At 40.8% G+C, this 19326-nt stretch overlaps 1 protein-coding gene across 2 annotated transcripts in view; it reads right to left on the bottom strand.

Annotated features, from left to right (window-relative positions):
• Positions 1-19326, bottom strand: part of GRM8 (glutamate metabotropic receptor 8) — a 1038560-nt gene that overhangs the window by 263553 nt on the left and 755681 nt on the right. For both annotated transcript variants that reach the window (XM_075857175.1, XM_075857176.1), the window contains exon 7: positions 9562-9762. In XM_075857175.1, the coding sequence (XP_075713290.1) occupies positions 9562-9762 (201 nt within the window). The remainder of the gene's footprint in view (positions 1-9561; positions 9763-19326) is intronic.

A 19326-nucleotide genomic window follows, 5' to 3' on the forward strand; every position in this document is an offset into this window, starting at 1 on the left:
ACTCCGTTTGGATGTTCGGAAACAGAAAAGCACGTGGTGCTTTTCGGTTTTCATTCATCCTTTTCACTGCTGTTGCGCGAATCACGCTCGTCCCATGGAAGTGCTTCCGTGTGGTGCGCGTGATTTTCACGCACCCATTGACTTCAATGGGTGCGTGATGCGTGAAATACGCAGAGTTTTTGAACCGGTCGCGTATAGTACGCAGCGAACAAACGCTGCGCAAGAATCACGCACTGTTTGAACTGCCTCATTGACTTCTATAGTGCTGTGCGTGATGCGCAGAAAATACGCGGCCTGCACGCGCGCAAATCGCGCTCGTCTGAATCCCCCCTTAGGAGCAGGTGCAGACTGATTAACCACGGGCGTCGACACAGAAGCTGTGTCTGGCAGATCCTTTAGGGGGGATTCACACGAGCGTGTATTCGGTCCGTGCGGGCCGCGTGGTTTTCACGCGGCACGCATGGACCAATACAAGTCTATGGGGCAGTACAGACAGTCCGTGCTTTTTGCGCAGCGTTTGTCTGCTGCGCAAAAAGCGCGACAGGTTCAATAACTCTGCGTATTTCGCGCATCACGCACCCATTGAAGTCAATGGGTGCGTGAAAATCACGCGCACCACACGGAAGCACTTCCGTGGGACGAGAGTGATTCGCGCAACAGCAGTGAAAAGGATGAATGAAAACCGAAAAGCACCACGTGCTTTTCTGTTTCCGAACATCCAAACGGAGTGTCTTTGCGATGAGCGAAGCCGGACAAGCGTACCGAACTTCACCGGGTTCGGCCAAACTCGTTTTGGCCGATCCCGGCAAAAAAATTATCGGTACGCGACGTCAGGAGATAGTCACTGTCCATGGTGCTGAAAGAGTTAAACTGTTTCAGCACCATGGACAGTGACTTGCGATCCCAAAATACATTAACCTGTAAAAAAAAAACGAAGTTCTAACTTACCGATTACTCCTGTCTCCTTCCTGCAGTCCGACCTCCCGGGATGACACTTCAGTTCAAGTGACAGCTCCAGCCAATCACAGGCCAAGCACAGGCTGCAGCCAATCACAGGCTGCAGCGGTCACTTGGACTGCTGCGTCATCCAGGGAGGTGGGGCCCGATGTCAAGAGAGGCGCGTCACCAAGGACGCGTCACCAAGGACGCGTCACCAAGGCAACGGCCGGGAAGTTCTCGGTAAGTAGGAACTTTATCTTTTTTTTTTACAGGTTTTTCGCTGTTGTGTTCGGCATTCACTGTCGAGGGTGCTGAAAGATTTAGCTCTTTCAGCACCTTGGACAGTGACGGGCGTTGACAAGCCTCATCTCTATGATGCCGGCTGCGCGAAAATCACGCAGCCGCGCATCAGACACGCATGACACACGCAGCTGTCAAATGGTTTTTGCGCTCGCAAAACGCTGCGTTGTTTGCGCGCGCAAAAACGCAACGTTCGTGTGAATCTCCCCTTACAGCCATATTATAAGTATGCAACTTAACATGGCAAGCAGGTCCCAAATCAAAACTCTTTCTGGCGCATGCATTAATAAACCTGGCTAACAATATATGCACCAAGAAAATAGGTGCATGAAATGCCAGAACAGGAGTGCAAGGACAATTAGGACATGTTCTACATGGCAGAAATTTTCCGCTGCGGATATTGCCGCAAATTTATGCCAATTACACAATGAATCTGCTGCAAAATCTGTATATGTAAGGGTTTATCCAGACGTGGCAGATTTCGCAGCGCACTTGCCCTAAGGTTTCAGCCTTTGCATTGCAAAGGCTGAAATTCACAGTGAAAATATGCTGCTTCTCCACAGCAGGCTATAAATTCCGCACCGCAAACTATTTTCTGCACTCTTATTTTCTGCAACGTCTGCACTAAGCAAACTTAAAAGTTATAGAAAACAAAAAAAGAAAAGTCTCCTGCGGATTTTCACTGCGGCCTGTCGACAGCCGAATTCCGCAGCAAATCCATCATGTCTGAACATGCCCTTAGAAATCTGCCTGATTGACTATTTCAAAAAGCATTATATCATTCTCATGCATTTTATACATCATTTTAAAATCAACAAATTCATGTTTTAGCAAAAAAAATAATTCTTATAGAGGTTACTCTCTTGTATAGTCTGAATGCCAAATAGCTACCTGGAGTATATCTATAGCAACCCAGTCGTTTGGGCATTTCACCTGAAGCTAAAAACAGTTTCTACTTGGAAACTAAATTCAGAATGACCTTGTGCATTCTCAGAAAGGCTGCCAGCTGCGGTCAGTGAAGTGTATGGTGATAAACAGTGTTGCTGATATCTATTATATTAGGGTTTGAGTCAGTACAAGTACATAGACTATGACAGCAGACATTCAAGAATAATTCATAAGACATACAGTATAAATCCACAGTTCACTTCCTCATAAGAACTAATTGAAATTCCAGCTCTAATATTAGTGCACAATATTTCAGCTTCAAATTACCCAGGAAACATAAAACATGGAGATATAGTGTTAGATTATATTTTCTTATTTGTATTAATTATTTAGAAAACATCTGAATTATATTAAAAATATCAAATAATGACTTTTGATTTTCATCAGCCACCAGAGAAAAAAGAACCATAACTAGATTTAAGTCTAATAAGTAGCCTGCCTTAACCTTTTAAGAATGCGGCTTATACATATATTTATTTTCTTTTATATAGAAAAAAGATGCGGTTATAACCAAACCATACCTAACAAACCCAAAATTGCAATATAATATAGCACGGTGCCATTCCTGATAAAGATTATTGAAAAAAGAAAAAAAGAGAAAATGATCCAGAAATATAACTAGGTAATCTTGGGATAAATAAAATTCAACATAATATTTTATTTTTGAATCCAGATAATACCGGCAATATTAATTTATACAACAACAACAATTTTTTTAAAAAAACCTCCTGGCCAGGAAAGAAGACATACAATAGCACCTTTAATACATTAGTGATATTGCCTGGTGAATATACAACATACTATATATGTACAGAACAATTTTGAAAAGATAAGAAATTCCAAATGAAAAACCGCTGGGTTGTGTTCACACTTGCGGTTTTCAACCATATATGTTATTTTAATATATGGTTGAAAACCGCAAGTGTGAACACAACCCAGTATTATCTGGATTCAAAAATAAAATATTATGTTGAATTTTATTTAACCCAAGAGTGCCTAGTTATATTTCTGGATCATTTTCTCTTTTTTTCTTTTTTCAATATATTTATTTTCATTCAATAAATCCTTTACATGGCTTGTTTTTTTTTATAAAACAAAAATATATTAGGGGGGGATTCTAGAAAAAAAAAAACAACAGCAATTTCGCTATTATTTTTTACATTTCTCCTTCACACTATGCACCATGCTATGAAAATAATATCTTATCTTTATTCTATGAGTCAGTACGATTATAGTGATACCAAATATGTATACTTTTTTTTGAGTAAAAACATGTTTTAACCCCTTCCCGCCGGATCACGTATATAAACGTCATTAAAATCGGTGGCTTACCGCCTTTTCACGTAAATGTACGTCATGGAGATGAAGCTGGCTCAGGAGCTGAGCCAGCGACATCACCACCGGGTGACAGCTGTATGTTACAGCTGGCACCCTAAGGTATCGGCCAGGACCGGAGCTAGCCGCCGATCCGACCGATTAACCCCTCACATGCTGCGTTCAATAGAGATCGCAGCATGTGAGGAGTTTATAGCCACCGGCACCCCAGCAACGTGATCGCTGGGTTGCCGGTGGCTGCAAAGGCGATCGGAGGGCTAATGCTTACCTCCCGATCAGCCTGTAACGGAATCCTCCTATGCCCCGTCGTCGGCGGAGCCCAGGAGGCTTCCGGTAACATCGGCAAGATGGCGCCGGCTCAGCTTCCGGCTCAGAAGCTGAGCCGGCGTCATCAGCAGTGGGTGTCCGCTGTATGTTACAGCGGACACCCCGATCTATCGCCAGGAATCGGAGCTAGCTCCGATTCCTGGCATTAACCCCTTCGATGCAGCGATCCATTGTGATCGCTGCATCCTAGAGGTTTGTAGAAAATCGGCAGCCTTGCCATGCGATGGCAAGGCTGGCGACTGCTACCATGGCAACAGGAGCCCTAACAATGGACTCCTGTCTGCCATTACGTAAGCTGATTAGGCCCCGCCCAGAGGCGGAGCCTGATCGGCTTGCTGTCAGTGAACAACTGACAGTTCCAATACATTGCACTACATAGGTAGTGCAATGTATTAGAACATCAAACAAACAGTTGGACATTCAAGTCCCATAGTGGGACTAAAGAAAAGTGTAAAAAAAAGTGTAAAAAAAGTAAAAATAAAAGTTGGAAAACATACAATAAAAGTTTCAAATAATAACACAAAACACAATCGCCCTTTTTCCCTTATAAGTCATTTATTATTGAAAAAAAATAATAAAGCCATACATATTTGGTATCGCTGCGACCGTAACGACCTGAACTATAAAAATATTATGTTATTTATCCAGCGCAGTGAACTCCGTAAAAAAAAAAACTCAAAAACACTGCCATAATTACTGTTTTTTTGGTCACTGTCTTCCAAAAATTGAAATAAAAAGTGATCAAAAAGTCGCATGTATCCAAAAATGGTAGCGATAAAATCTATACCTCGTCTCGCAAAAAATCAAGCCCTCACACAGCTCCATCGATGAAAAAATGTAAAAGTTATGGCTCTCACAACTTGGCGACAGAAAAAATACATTCTCTTTCCAAAAGTAATTTTATTGTGCAAAAAGTTATAAAAAAGTTCTATAAATTTGGTATCGCCGGAATCGTACTGACCCTCAGAATAAAGGTAACATGTAGTTTATAACGTACGGTGAACGGTGTATATAAAAAAAAAAGTGGCACAAGCTGGGCATGACATATTTGACACTGAATTGGCATATCTAGGGAAACATTTTAATTTGTACCTTCCGCAGCGCAATAATTTATGGAAAAGACACGTGGGGTGAAAATGCTCACTACACCTCTTAATAAATGCCTTGAGGGGTGCAGTTTCCAAAATGGGGTCACTTCTCAGAGGTTTCTTTTATTATTTCACATCAAAGCCTCTGCAATTGTGAACCAATACTTTATAAGTCGCCAAATTAGGCCTCAATTTTACACGGTACTCTTTCACTCCTGAGCCCTGTCGAATGTCCAGGCAAAAGATTAGGGCCACATGTAGGGTGTTTCTAAAACAGGGAAACACCTCATAATAATTGAGAGCTGTCTTGTTATGGTGGCACAAGCCGGGCACCACATATTGGCGTATCTAAGGAAAAATTCCCATTTTCATTCTCCCACATCGTGTGCACACGAATTTCTGCAAAACTCCTGTGGGGTTAACATGCTCACTACACCCCTAGGTGAATACCTTGAGGGTGTTGTTTCCAAAATGGGGTCACTTCTGGGGGGGATCCACTGTTTTGGTCCCACAGGGACTTTGCAAATGCAACATAGCGACCAGAAACCAAATGCAGCAAAATCTGTACACCAAAAGCAAATGGCGCTCCTTCCCTTCTGAGCCCTGCCGTGTGCCCAAACAGCATTTTACGACCACGTGTGGGGTATTGCCGTACTCCACAGAAGTTGCTTTACAAGCGTTGGGGTTCTTTTTTTCCTTTATTTGTTGAGAAAATTAAAAATTTGGAGCTAAAGCTACGTTTTATTGAAGAAAAAGGATTTTTTTTATTTTCACTGCCCAATTCTAATAAAATCTATGAAACACCTGTGGGGGCAAAATGCTCACTACACCCCTAGATGGATTCCTCAAGGGGTGTAGTTTTCTCAATGGAGTCACTTTTTTGGCGTTTTCACTGTTTTGGTACCTCAGGGGCTTTGCAAATGCGACATTGCCTCCGCAAACCATTCCTGCTAAATTTGAGCTCCAAAAGCCAAATGGCGCTCTTTCCCTTCTAAGCTCCGCCGTGTGTCCAAACATCCGTTTATAACCACATGTGGGGTATTGTTTTACTCGGGAGAAATTGCTTTACAAATGTTGTGGTGCTTTTTCTCCTTTAGTCCTCGTGGAAATTAGAAAAAATTAGCTAAACCTACATAATCTTTGAAAGAATGACGATTTTTATTTTCACGGCCTACTTCCAATAATTTCTGCAAAAAACCTGCGGGGTCAAAATGCTCACTATACCCCTAGATAATTTCCTCAAGGGGTGTAGTTTCCAAAATGGGGTCACTTTTGGTGGATTTCCACTGTTTTGGCACCGAAAGAGCCCTTGAAATCTGACATGGTGCCTAAAATATTTTCTAATAAAAAGGAGGCCCAAAATCCACTGGGTGCTCCTTTGCTTCTGAGGCCGGTGCTTCAGTCCATTACCACACTAGGGCCACATGTGGGATATTTCTAAAAACTGCAGAATCTGGGCAATAAATATTGAGTTGCGTTTCTCTGGTAAAAACTTCTGTGTTACAAAAAAAATAGAATAAAAATGAATTTCTGCAAAAAAAAATGAAATTTGAAAATTTCACCTCTACGTTGCTTTAATTCCTGTGAAACGTTTAAAGGGTTAAGAAACTTTCTAAATGCTGTTTTGAATACTTTGAGGGGTGAAGATTTTAAAATGGGGTGACTTTTTGGCGGTTTCTAATATATAAGGCCCTAAAAGCCGCTTCACAACTGAACTGGCCCCTGTAAAAATAGCCTTTTGAAATTTTCTTGAAAATGTGAGAAATTTCTGCTAAAGTTCTAAGCCTTGTAACGTCCTAGAAAAATAAAAGGACGTTCAAAAAACGATGCCAATCTAAAGTAGACATATGGGGGATGTTAATTAGCAACAATTTTGTGTGGTATAACTGCCTGTCTTACAAGCAGATACATTTACATTTATAAAAATGCTAATTTTTGCAATTTTTCACCAAATTTTGGTGTTTTTCACTGGTAAATATTGAATTTATCGACCACATTTTTCCACTATCATAAAGTCCAATGTGTCACGAGAAAACAATCTCAGAATCGCTTTGATAGGTAAAAGCGTTCCGGAGTTATTACCACATAAAGTGAAATATGTCAGATTTGAAAAAATGGGTCTGGTCCTGAAGGCCAAAATGAGCTTGGTCCTGAAGGGGTTAATGAAACAAAAAAAAAAAATCAAGGGGTTGTTTTTTGTGGGATGGATTTTAGTTTTTTTGGCACCATTTTGGAGTACATAAAATTTATGGTTTGATTTTTTTTTTTTCTTAATGGAAATAATGGGGTAAAAAACAGCAATTCTGCCATTGTTTTTGAGGGTATTTTTTTTATGGCATTTTAAATATGGTTTCAATAATGTGTTAATTTTCTCTACGGGTCGCTACAATTGCAGTGGTGCCATATATATTTGTTTCTGTTTTCAAAAAATAAAATATGTATATAATTCTTTAATGTATTTTTTGGGGATGGTTTATTACATTATATTGATCTTAATTTTACTTTTTTTTTTGTCCCACTTTTGATCGCTTGTATAATGCTTTGAAATATATAGTATTCCAAAGTATTATTACCTGTCAGTGTAAACTGGTCTAATAGGCTTTTACTCATGGCAGACCTGGGGGACTTTGCAAGGTCCTCGGCTGCCATGGTAACTCTTCCGCACCCCACAATTGCTTTGTGGGGTGCCGATAGACTGACAGAGGGATCCCGGCAGTTGGAGCAGGAGTCGGGGGGCAGTGTATAACAGCTGCGCTGCTGCCGCTAATCTCGTGGTAGATATATACGTCCAATACCGTTACAGTGTTGAATGGGTTCTCGGTCACTTGAATATTATTGACCTATACTTAGCTCAATAAAGGGGATGCGATGCGCCAGTGAGTTTCACGTCCCCTCATTGTTTGTGCTAGCAAGCTGCGCCTGTTATTGCAGCTTATCCCACTGCAGCTCATCTCAATCACTGCAAGTTTTTTGTACATAGCAAAGTTATGCATTGAGCAAAACTGGGTTAGGACATACAAAATAAAAATCTAAAAACGAAATTCATTTTAACCCCTTAAGGACCGCCCGTACGCGTTTTCATGACCATCATTAAAGGTACATATAAGATAGCGCTACCTGTTAACGGCGCTGTGCACGATAGCTGGGTTCCTGCTCTAATGGCCATGATAAGAGTTACCTCTTGCCGTTTAACACCTTAGATGCTGCAGTCAATTGCGACTGTGGTATTTTAGTGGTTTCCGATGGAGCGGGCTCCCTCTTTCACCCTATCGTCACCTCTGCAATGCGATTGTGGGCTGCCTAATAGGTCTGCCCACAGTGTATGCCAGAGGCAGGGCCTAAGGGCATGTTCACACATGGCAGAATTTTTCCGCTGCAAATGTTGGTGCAGATTTGGGGCAATTACGCAACGAATCTGCACCATCATTTGCATATTTGACAGGTAATTCAGACGTTGCAGATAACACAGCGGACTTGCCACAGATTTCAGTTTTTGCATTGCAAAGGCTGAAATCCGCAGTGAAATTCCGCTTCTTCTCCGCAACGTCATGAGCATGCTGCGGAGGGGAAATTCTGCACCGCAGCCTGATTTCCACACAGTTATTTTCTGCAACGTAAAAAATGGCTGCTGCAGAATTCCACTGCGGACTTTCCGCAGCAAAACTCAACAGCTATTCTGCCATGTGTGAATGTGCCCTAATAGAATGCTTGTCAGTTTTACACTGACAGACATAATAGACTGCAAGTATTGCAGTGTATTATGAGGCCTGGTTTACACAAGCGTGTGCAAAAGGCACTTAACAGCTCCGGGTGTCATCAGCGTATGATGCGCGGCTGCGAGATTTTCGCGCAGCCGCCATCATTATGACATTCCGTTTGGATGTTTGTAAACAGAAAAGCACGTGGTGCTTTTCTGTTTACATTCAAAGTTTGACAGCTGTTGCGCGAATCACGCTGTTCGCACGGAAGTGATTCCGTGTAACCTGCGTGATTTTCACGCACCCATTCAGCACCCTGGACAGTGACTATCCCCTGACGATGCCTAGTAATTACTGGAGCCCCATAGACTTCTATGGGCCTGCCCGTGCCATAATTACAGCCTGAAATAGGATATGTTCCATATTTTTCAACAGCCCGGGCACCTTCCTGTAAGCAAACGGGAAGGTACCCATGGCCAATAGAAGTCTATGGGCCCGTAATTCCCAGCGTTTTTACATTCATGTGCATGGGGCCTAACCAATCACATGGATACACATTTTCATTTAAAAAAAAATATATATTTTCAAAGGTGTACATGCACGGTGGCAAGATGCTTTATCTTGACTTTTTCAATGACTTTTTAATGGCTTTTGTTGTGTGATATTACGCTGCAGGAAGTTATCAGAGTCAAGATAAAGATGGCTACATCCGTACATAGCCTTAAAATGTTCACTACTTTAACATGTACCAAACAAGTTGTGAACTACTTTAAAATATTTCTTGAAATACAACAAAATCTAATTACAGGTATTAAGTCCTGTTCACAATATTCATGTATACAAGTGGACAACGTTTTGCATAGAGGAAAACATATATTTTACAAAAACAACTAAATATGTGATAACATATGTGCAGAATTACTTACCATTAAAGTTGACAGCCCGAATATAACTGAGAAGATCTTTGCCATCCACAGGCTTCATTTTTGGACAGAGGCCCACATACCCAGGGCAGAATTCTCTGTGCATGCTATGGAGAGCATGAGCCATTGAATACACTGCATCAATCACAAATTGGACCTTCCCTTCTTGTTCATAGCTGGAATCTCTCCCAATACGTTCTAATCCTAAAATATAATATTGAACAAATGCTTAATTGCAGGTAATATTATTGGTCAAACATTGCCATTGATCTTATTCACAAGTGGATGATAGAGGAGTCATGATAGATGACTATAGATAGGGTAAGATCTGTTACTTCCAATGTCTATGAACGAAATGGAGTAAGTGGGCGGAGAGACTGATTTAGCTCCATATTGACTAGGTGGGCTTGGAAGGATGAATAAAAAGAGATTGTAAAAAAAACCTCACATAAGCCCATATACCTGCATATTCAGGAGTACCCCAGTATATGAAGTGCAATGTATACTAGGGATGCACGATGTTTCAAAACTTTGATACTGTTTCGATACTTTGCATCCCCAAACGGTTCGATACCGTTATTTCAGGTATTTCGATACTTAGCTGTGCGGCCGCACAGCTCAGTATTGTAACACATGGATGTATGAGAGCGGGGATGCGGCTGTGTAATACAGCCAATGCCCCGCTCCGGAGTCCTGATAACAAGTGAGCGGGGTCAGGATGATGCGATGCGGCCGGCGCTGCACTAATGAGCGGCGGCACTGAAGACAGAACATGGCGGGCACACTACAAAACACCCCCATGTTCTGTCTTCCGTGCCTGAACCGTCGCTCATTAGTGCAGCGCCGGCCGCATCTCCTCATGCTGACCGCGCACGTACTTCCTGTCAGGAGCGGGGCAATGGCTGTATTACGCAGCCGCAGCGCCGCTCTATAACGGCGGAGATCAGAGAAACCTCTCATCTCCGCCGTTATTCCCGTGAATGCTGCGATCACAGCTGACTGCAGCATTCAGGGGAAAATGAGAAGAGGGGAGGCCCCTTGGATCGTGTCACAGGGATTTCCTGTGACGCGATTGAGGGACATACCATATATGGGCAGACAGCCCAGAGTCCATTGAAGGATCCCAGCGTTGTCCTACCATATTTCCTGTTGTTAGGGTATACTTAGGTATGAGGCACATGGAGGCTAAATTCATCATCACACCATACGCCTGACATCAGAAAATGGAAGAACTTCTTTTTTTTTTTATTATTGTTGCCAAAGTATCGAATTGGTATCGAAATCGCAATACTAAACTAAGTATCGGTATCAAAGTCCAAATTCTGGTATCGTGACATCCCTAATGTATACCATAACGTATACTATTAGATGAAAATTACAAGGTAATTGAGATAATTACTCCAAACTGTCAAGTCAACATAACCAGCTAATTGCCTGCACAAATAGATCCGTGGTGGATCAATAAGAGGTCATGGTAAGGTTCATATTTACTGTATGCCAAGTGGAAGCACTATTAGAATGGAGACTGAATGATGAAAATGCAAATTTTCATAATTATACTATCAATGGGGAAAAAACTTGAACTACAACACTATTTGGCAATAAAAAATAAAAATAAATAACTATTATATTGTCTTATAAAAAGTACTAAAGTTAATGGGGCAGATATATTCCATTTATGATGTAAATAGCTCTGAAAATACTAGAGATTTTCCCTACAGCTATGTCCATATGTCCTTCCAAGTAGCTGGGAACAGTGGCCAGTAAAGCTCCTAGCTGACAGCATCGGGAAGATGATGCAATCCCCTCTACTTTGCCATATACTCTAGTAAGTTCACAGCCAGCACAGAAATGAAACTGTAATACAAGTTAGAGCAGACAATTTTCAATGATTGTTGAGAAACTCTATTTTATACACTAGGGCACATATCTTACTGGAGGTCTGTTTTAAAAATGTTACGTTATGAAGTTATGTGCAAACTATTGTTTTAAGGTTACAGCCAGAACAGTCAAATATTTTTTGCTTATGTCTTGTGGAATTAAAGAAGTTTTCCATAATCAATACTTATCACTTATCCACAGCATAAGTGATAAATATCTGATCGATGGGGGTCCGACCACTGGGACTGCCACAATCATGAGAACAGGCTTAGGCTGGGTTCACACTACCTATTTTCAGACGTAAACGAGGCGTATTATGCTTCGTTTTACGCCTGAAAATAGGGCTACAATACGTCGGCAAACATCTGCCCATTCATTTGAATGGGTTTGCCGACGTACTGTGCAGACAACCTTTCATTTATGCGTCGTCGTTTGACAGCTGTCAAACGACGACGCGTAAAAATACAGCCTCGGCAAAAGAAGTGCAGGACACTTCTTTCAGACGTAATTTGAGCCGTTCTTCATTGAACTCAATGAAGCACAGCTCAAAATTTACGGCTGTCAGAGAAGCCTCGCAAAATGCGAGGAGGAGCATTTACGTCTGAAACGAGGCAGCTGTTTTCTCCTGAAAACAGTCTGTCTTTTCAGACGTAAATGCCTGCTATCGTGTGAACATACCCTTACATTGCTGTTCCCAGGAGCCTCATACGAATGGAGCGGTACTGCGCATGCTCGGTCACCACTCCACTCATTTCTATATGGCTGCCAAGCACGATTTGTTTTTGTGTCATTAACTTAAATGAACTTTTTTGGGTGGAATGAAAAAAATATAGCAGTTAAGATGAGATAAGGTAAGATAAGATAAGAGAGACTTTATTGATCCCATATGGAAATTAATAATATTTAGAATATGCTCCATAAAAAACAACAAAGCAGAAACAAAAACAATACATAAAAGATCTAAAAACAATACATAAAAATATTTTCTGCCATTCTATTATGTGTTTTAAATTTACACTGTTTAGCTTGCAGTATAAATAACATAATCTGAGAGCCATAACTTTTTTAATTCTTCCATTGACAGAGCTATGTGAGGGCTTGCTTTTTTGCAGGATGAATTTACTTTTTTATTTGCACCATTTTGGGGTACATGCAACTTTTTATCACTTTATTCTGTTTTTTTGGGAGGCGGGATGAACAACAAACAGCAATTATTTTTACCATGTTCAGTGTGCGGGTTAAATACTGTGATAATTTGTGATTCGGGTTGTTATGGACGTGGTGATACCAATTATGTGTATATTTTTTTTTACAAAATAAAGCATTTTTAATTGGGAAAATGTGTTTTTTGGTGTTTTTTATTTTTTTTATATTTTTAGCCTATTTTAACTTTTTATTTTAGTCCCAATTGAGGACTTTACCATGTACGAGCTTGATACATCTGTATTGCAATGTATCATACCGGATAACATAATGCATCCTAGTAGGCACTTCCAGCCTAATTATTGTACTAAGATGGCAGACCTGGGGGCCTTCATTAGGTCCCCGGCTGCCATGACAACCTATTGGCATCATGGAGTGACAGAGGAAGCCCCCTTCTTCTTCCTAACTGCTTAGATGCTGTGGTCGCTATTGACTGCGGCATCTAATGGGTTAAACTTCTGGGATCTGAGTTATCTTCAATTCTGGCCTTTGTAGCAGGGTGTCATGTATATAATATAGATGACACCCGCTTTATCGGTGACACTACATCTTATTCCTGTGACAGGCCCTAAACACTGGTCACTGCTATAATCCATGGTCCAGTACATCCTAACCAAGGAGATTGATGTCTTTATTCAAGAAATGAACAATTTTGTTGCCAGTAATAGAGCCAAATCACCACTTCATTACAGTCATCCATTCAAATCAATGGGTGATATACTGTATAATACTACATTTGTATGGCTGCCACAACGTCCCCTGGTTAAATTAGCTGATCAAGAGGGGTTATAAAATCTGGACTTGTTGCAATAACGTGATTGTCGCAGCCCCTTCCTTTAAAAAATATTGAGACAACCCTTTTAATACCTAAAAGAGACAATGGGTGTATTCAAACGGTCTTTGTTGTTAATTTTATCACATGTTATTGTTGTTTTGCTTGTTACTATTTCTATTAACTCAATACCACTGCACTTTCCAATATGGGAAGTTAACACAAAGATACAGGCATTCATCTATGCCACTGTTTGGGTTTTTACTGTTTTCTTATCTAAATAAACGTGGTTGAACTTGATGGACATGTGTCTTTTTTCAACCGTACTATGTAACTATGTAAAAAAAGAATTACTATTGTCTTTAGCAATTACTATTTCTGGAAGAATGAGAACCATCATTGATTTTTTATACTGAAGCAATCCAGATTGGTAGACTATTGTTCCGCATTTAGCAGCTGACTGCTGTTATTTAAAGGTCAACTTCAATACCATTCACATTTATTTTAGCATAATTTAGAGAACGAGACACTTTTGTGTTTTTTTTTAATTTGGTCACATTATTTAATCAAATTAACAAGAATTCATGCTGTCTAGTAACTCATGTATCTGGAGCTACCATCTGTTAGGTGGTATTTAAATACTTTTATTCAGTTTGCCAATTCAGAATAAGGGAGGTAACAGCTTTAATATTTATATTTTTAATGTAAAAATAGAGAAAATATAAGATTACGTTTATTTCTATTTACTTGCCTTCCTATATCTGTTAGGCTTTGTATGAAAATGCTTCAGTCTCCTCTCAGTGGACTCCATCTTCAAGATACATTATTGTGCTTTAGGCTGGGTTCACACGACCTATTTTCAGACGTAAACGAGGCGTATTATGCCTCGTTTTACGTCTGAAAATAGGGCTACAATACGTCGGCAAACATCTGCCCATTCATTTGAATGGGTTTGCCGACGTACTGTGCAGACGACCTGTTATTTACGCGTCGTCGTTTGACAGCTGTCAAACGACGACGCGTAAAAATACAGCCTCGTCAAAAGAAGTGCAGGACACTTCTTTGGATGTTTTTGGAGCTGTTTTCTCATAGACTCCAATGAAAACAGCTCCAAAAACGGACGTAAAAAATGCCGCGAAAATGGCGCGAAAAACGCCGCGAAAAATGTGAGTTGGTCAAAAAAGCAGGGTCTGTTTTCCCTTGAAAACAGATCTGGATTTTCAGACGTTTATGGTCACTACGTGTGCACATACCCTTAGCTCTCATAAGGCTCTAAAGTACTCACAATTCAGTGTCATATGTATATATATATATACATATATATTCTTTTATATATATATATATATATATATATATATATATATATATATATATATTCTTTTATACACACACACACACACACACACACACACACACACACACACACACACACAATGCCATTGAACACAAATAGGGAGCTAACTATAACTGAAAGGATGTTCAGTTGAATCATATGTCTAGCATGTAATTTAATACATTATTGCTATGAACTAAACATTAAAAATGTTGTAAAGAACACTAACTCCACACCAGCTTTTACATTTCCTAAGATTATAGCTGAATCTCAACCTGGCCATACACTCACTCACTGTCACTCAGCTGACAGCTATCTCTCTTGCACCCCCCCCCCCACTAAACATGCATAGTTAGACTGAGAGAATCATTGGGGAGAGGGTGATAAACAGTGGCGTAGGTATAGGGGTTGCAGCGGTCGCAATTGCGACTGGGCCCCAAAGCCAGGGGAGCCCGCGGCGCTACGCACCACGTCTATTAAAAGCTACTATAGTAACTGGGGTCTATGTAGTAAACTACACAGGCCCCTGTTACTATAGTAACAGTATACTTACTCCCCTCGTTCCCGAGCGCAGTGGAGGTCCTGATGTTTTTCCGCATCATGACGTTACAACGCTATGTGCACCACGCACATCAGGACTCTGAATGGCGTCAGGACCTCCGCTGTGCCCAGAGCCGATGAGGAGGGTAAGTATAAGATTACTGTCTGCTGGGGCCCTGTATCTAAACCTACCATGTGGTTGGCTTAGCTAAAGGGCCCAGCAGACAGTATCACACATGGGCCCTGTATCTAAGCCTACCATGTGGTAGGCTTAGATACAGGGCACAGCAGACAGGATCACATATGGTGTGATCCTATCTGCTGGGCATTGTATCCTGGCCCGTATTTGTCATCAGGCACTACCGCTCTGCCTGGGGATTCCAGCACTGCTCCCTACGTCACTGTCCAATATATATCGGGAGCTCCTCAAGATATACGTTTAACGTATACCTGTGAAGGGTGCCATACAGTTACAGTTAGGTCCAGAATTATTTGACCAGGGACACAATCTTCATGATTTGGGGTCTGCATGCCACCACATTGGATTTGAAATGAAACAACTGAGATGCAATTGAAGTGTAGACTTTCAGGTTTAGTTCAAGGGGTTGAACAAAAATATCCTGTGAAACGTTCAGGAATTGCAACGATTTTTCTACACAGCCTCCTCATTTCAGGAGCTCAAAAGTAATTGGACAAGTTAACATTACCATAAATAAAATGTGTCGTTTTTTTTAATACTTTGTAGGGAATCCTTTGCAGGCAATAGCTGCCTGAAGTCTGGAACCCATGGGCATAACCAAACCCTGGGTCTCCTCCTCCTTTGTGATACTTTGCCAGGCCTTTACTGCAGCTGTCTTCAGTTGTTGCTTGTTTGTGGGTCTTTCTGCTGTAAGTTTTGTGTTAAGCAAGTGAAATGCATGCTCGATTGGGTGGAGGATCTGGTGATTGACTTGGCCATTGCAGAATATTCCACTTCTTTGCCTTAAAAAAATCCTGGGTTGCTTTCACAGTATGTTCTGTGTCATTGTCCATCTGTACTGTGAAGCGACGTCCAATCAACCTTGCTGCATTTGGTTGAATCTGAGCAGAAATTATATCTTTGAACACTTCAGAATTCATCCGGCTGCTTCTGTCTTCAGTCACATTATCAATAAACACTAGTGACCCAGTGTCTTTGGCAGCCATTCATGCCCATGCTATCACACTGCCTCCACCATGTTTTACAGAGGATGTGGTGGGCTTTGGATTATGAACCGTTCCAAGCCTTCTCCATACTTTCTTCCTCCCATCATTCTGGTACAGGTTGATCTTAGTGTCATCTGTCCAAAGAATGCTGTTCCAGAACTGGGCTGGCTTCTTTACATGTTGTTTGGCAAAGTCTAATCTGGCCTTTCTATTTTTGAGGCTGAATAATGGTTTGCACCTTGTGGTCAATCCTCTGTATTTGCTCTCATGAAGTCTTCTCTTTATGGTAGACTTAGATACTGATACACCTACTTCAAGGAGAGAGTTCTTCACTTGGGTAGATGTTTTGAAGGGGTTTTTCTTTACCATGGAAAGGATTCTGTGATCATCCACCACTATTGTCGTCCGTGGACGTCCAGGCCTTTTAGAGTTCACGAGATCACCAGTGCGCTCTTTTTTTCAAGAATGTACCAAAGTGTTGATTTAGCCACTCTTAACATTTGTGCTATCTCTCAGATGGATGTCTTCATTTTTTTTCAGCGTAACGATGGTCTGTTTCACTTGCATTGAGAGCTCCTTTGACCTCATGTTGTGGGTTCCATATAACAGCTTCCACATGCAAATGCCACTCCTGGAATCAACTCCAGACCTTTTACCTGCTTAATTGATGATGGATTAATGAGGGAATAGCCCATACAGCCCAATAAATAGCTTTTGAGATAACTGTCCAATTACCTTTGGTCCCTTGAAAAAGAGGCAGCTACATATTAAAGAGCTGTAATTCCTAAACCCTTCCTCAAATTAGGATGTGAATACCCTCAAATTAAAGCTAAGAGTCTGCACTTTAAGCCCATATTGATTATATAACTGTATATTCAATACATTTTGATAAACAGCTAAAATGTGCGTCACTGTCCAAATAATTCTGGACCTAACTGTACATCCGTCACCGAGGCCTAATTCCCATCTGTGTTGAAGTTTCCGTCAGGGGCCTTCGTTGCAGATTCCAACAAAAATGCTGGAAATAATATTTCCAGTAATACCACGGACGCTCCATAAGCCTTTAGCTATGCCCCTGGTAAAAAGGCATTGCTAGAGACCTCTGGTGGGGCCTATCTCCTGGGGGTCAAAAGGAGCACACATGTAAGAAGACAACATGCCTGGTTCTTGTTCTCCCCCACTACCCTTGGGTGGATGGTTATAAGACCCCCATACACATTAGACTGTTTATATTAACATCTATCTAATCTGTATAGCCAGGCTTAATCCTGGGGTAATGAATAGATGTTACCAAGGTGATCAAACATTTATTTACTTTACTGCATTGTTTCCTAACTCCAGATCTCATTGGCACACATTTATCATACACTTTTCTTGTCATTCACCAAATTTTGAAAGTGAAAAAAAGTGGGTGCGGTCTCCAAGGAGATATCGTTTTAGTAAAATTTATTAAGTAGAAAGTCTGAAAATGGCTTTCCATAGGTTTATTTTACTGCCTCTCAGACAGTGCAATATGCACCATATTTATTAAGAGGCGTGCGACTTTTAGTAAGTTTGGTGCAAATCACGCCAACTATCTCCTTTACCGAGACTGGCATAAGATACAAAAGTCATAGTAAATGTGAGCAAGTAAACCCAAACCCAAATGCTTTGCGATGACTGGGCTTGAGAATTAAAAAATTACAATACATCATCTGAATTTAGTCAAAAATATATAAGCCAGTAGTTGGGAATTGGAAGTTAAATTTACAAACAGAGAAAAAGGTTGAGACAACAAGATGAAGGGGTCGCCATGGGCACTCTGAGTGGTCTGCGGCTACGCAGCCCCAAATGCAGCAAGTTGGGATGCACTGTGTGTTCTGGTATCTTTCTATCATAGACAGCATTAACATTTTCAGCAATTTTTGCTACAGTAGCTCTTCTGTGGGATCGAAGAAGACGGTTAGTCTCTGCTCCCCACGAGGCTTTGGTGCCATGAGGTTCACGGTTTACTGGTTGTCCTTCCTTCGACTACTTTTGGTAGGTACTAACCACTGCATATTGTGAAGACCCCACAAGACATGCTATTTTGGAGATGCTCTCACCCAGTTGTCTAGCCTTTATAATATGGCCCTTGTCAGTTGCTCAGATCATTACACTTGCCCATTTTTTCAGCTTCCAACACGTTAACTTCAATAACTGATTGTTCACTTGTTGCCTAATATATCCCACCCCTTGTCAGGTTCCATTGTAACGAGATAATCAATGTTAAAACACCAATATGAACGTCCAGTGTTAAATGACCCAAACAATTTCAAATATTTTTTTATTTTTATTGAAACATGATTTAAAAATACAAATGGTAGCATAAAAGTAAAAGTTAAAAAGAGTCCACACAGTGAGAAAATACTGAGTGAGCTACTGGTCATAACATCTATACCATAGTATAGTACATTGTAGCTAATCAGCAATGGTAAGTCAAAGGACAGGTTTAGAACTAATGAATTTGACCATCATAATAGATAGACAGTAATGGCAAAGTAACCAAGAAATAAAAGACAAGCAACAAACCATGCAGATACAAAATGAGGTAAAGAGTAGTGATGTGCCAGGAGCCCACTTACACCCAATGCATTTCGCCACCAGGCTTTGTCAGGGGGAAAAGATTATCTATTCCCCCTGACGAAGTCTGGTGGCGAAACGCGATGTGTCTCATGTCTCAATAAAAAAAACTATTTTATTTGAAATGTTTGAGTCATTTAAAACTAGAAGTTCATATTGGTGTTTAAGTTATGACTTTGGTGTTTGACCAGTTATATATTGGGGCACATTCTCTTTGGTGTTATAGCGATAATCAAAGTTATTAATTTAGCCT

This window comes from Rhinoderma darwinii, chromosome 3 (genome assembly GCF_050947455.1).
Source record: "Rhinoderma darwinii isolate aRhiDar2 chromosome 3, aRhiDar2.hap1, whole genome shotgun sequence".
Taxonomy (NCBI): domain Eukaryota; kingdom Metazoa; phylum Chordata; class Amphibia; order Anura; family Rhinodermatidae; genus Rhinoderma; species Rhinoderma darwinii.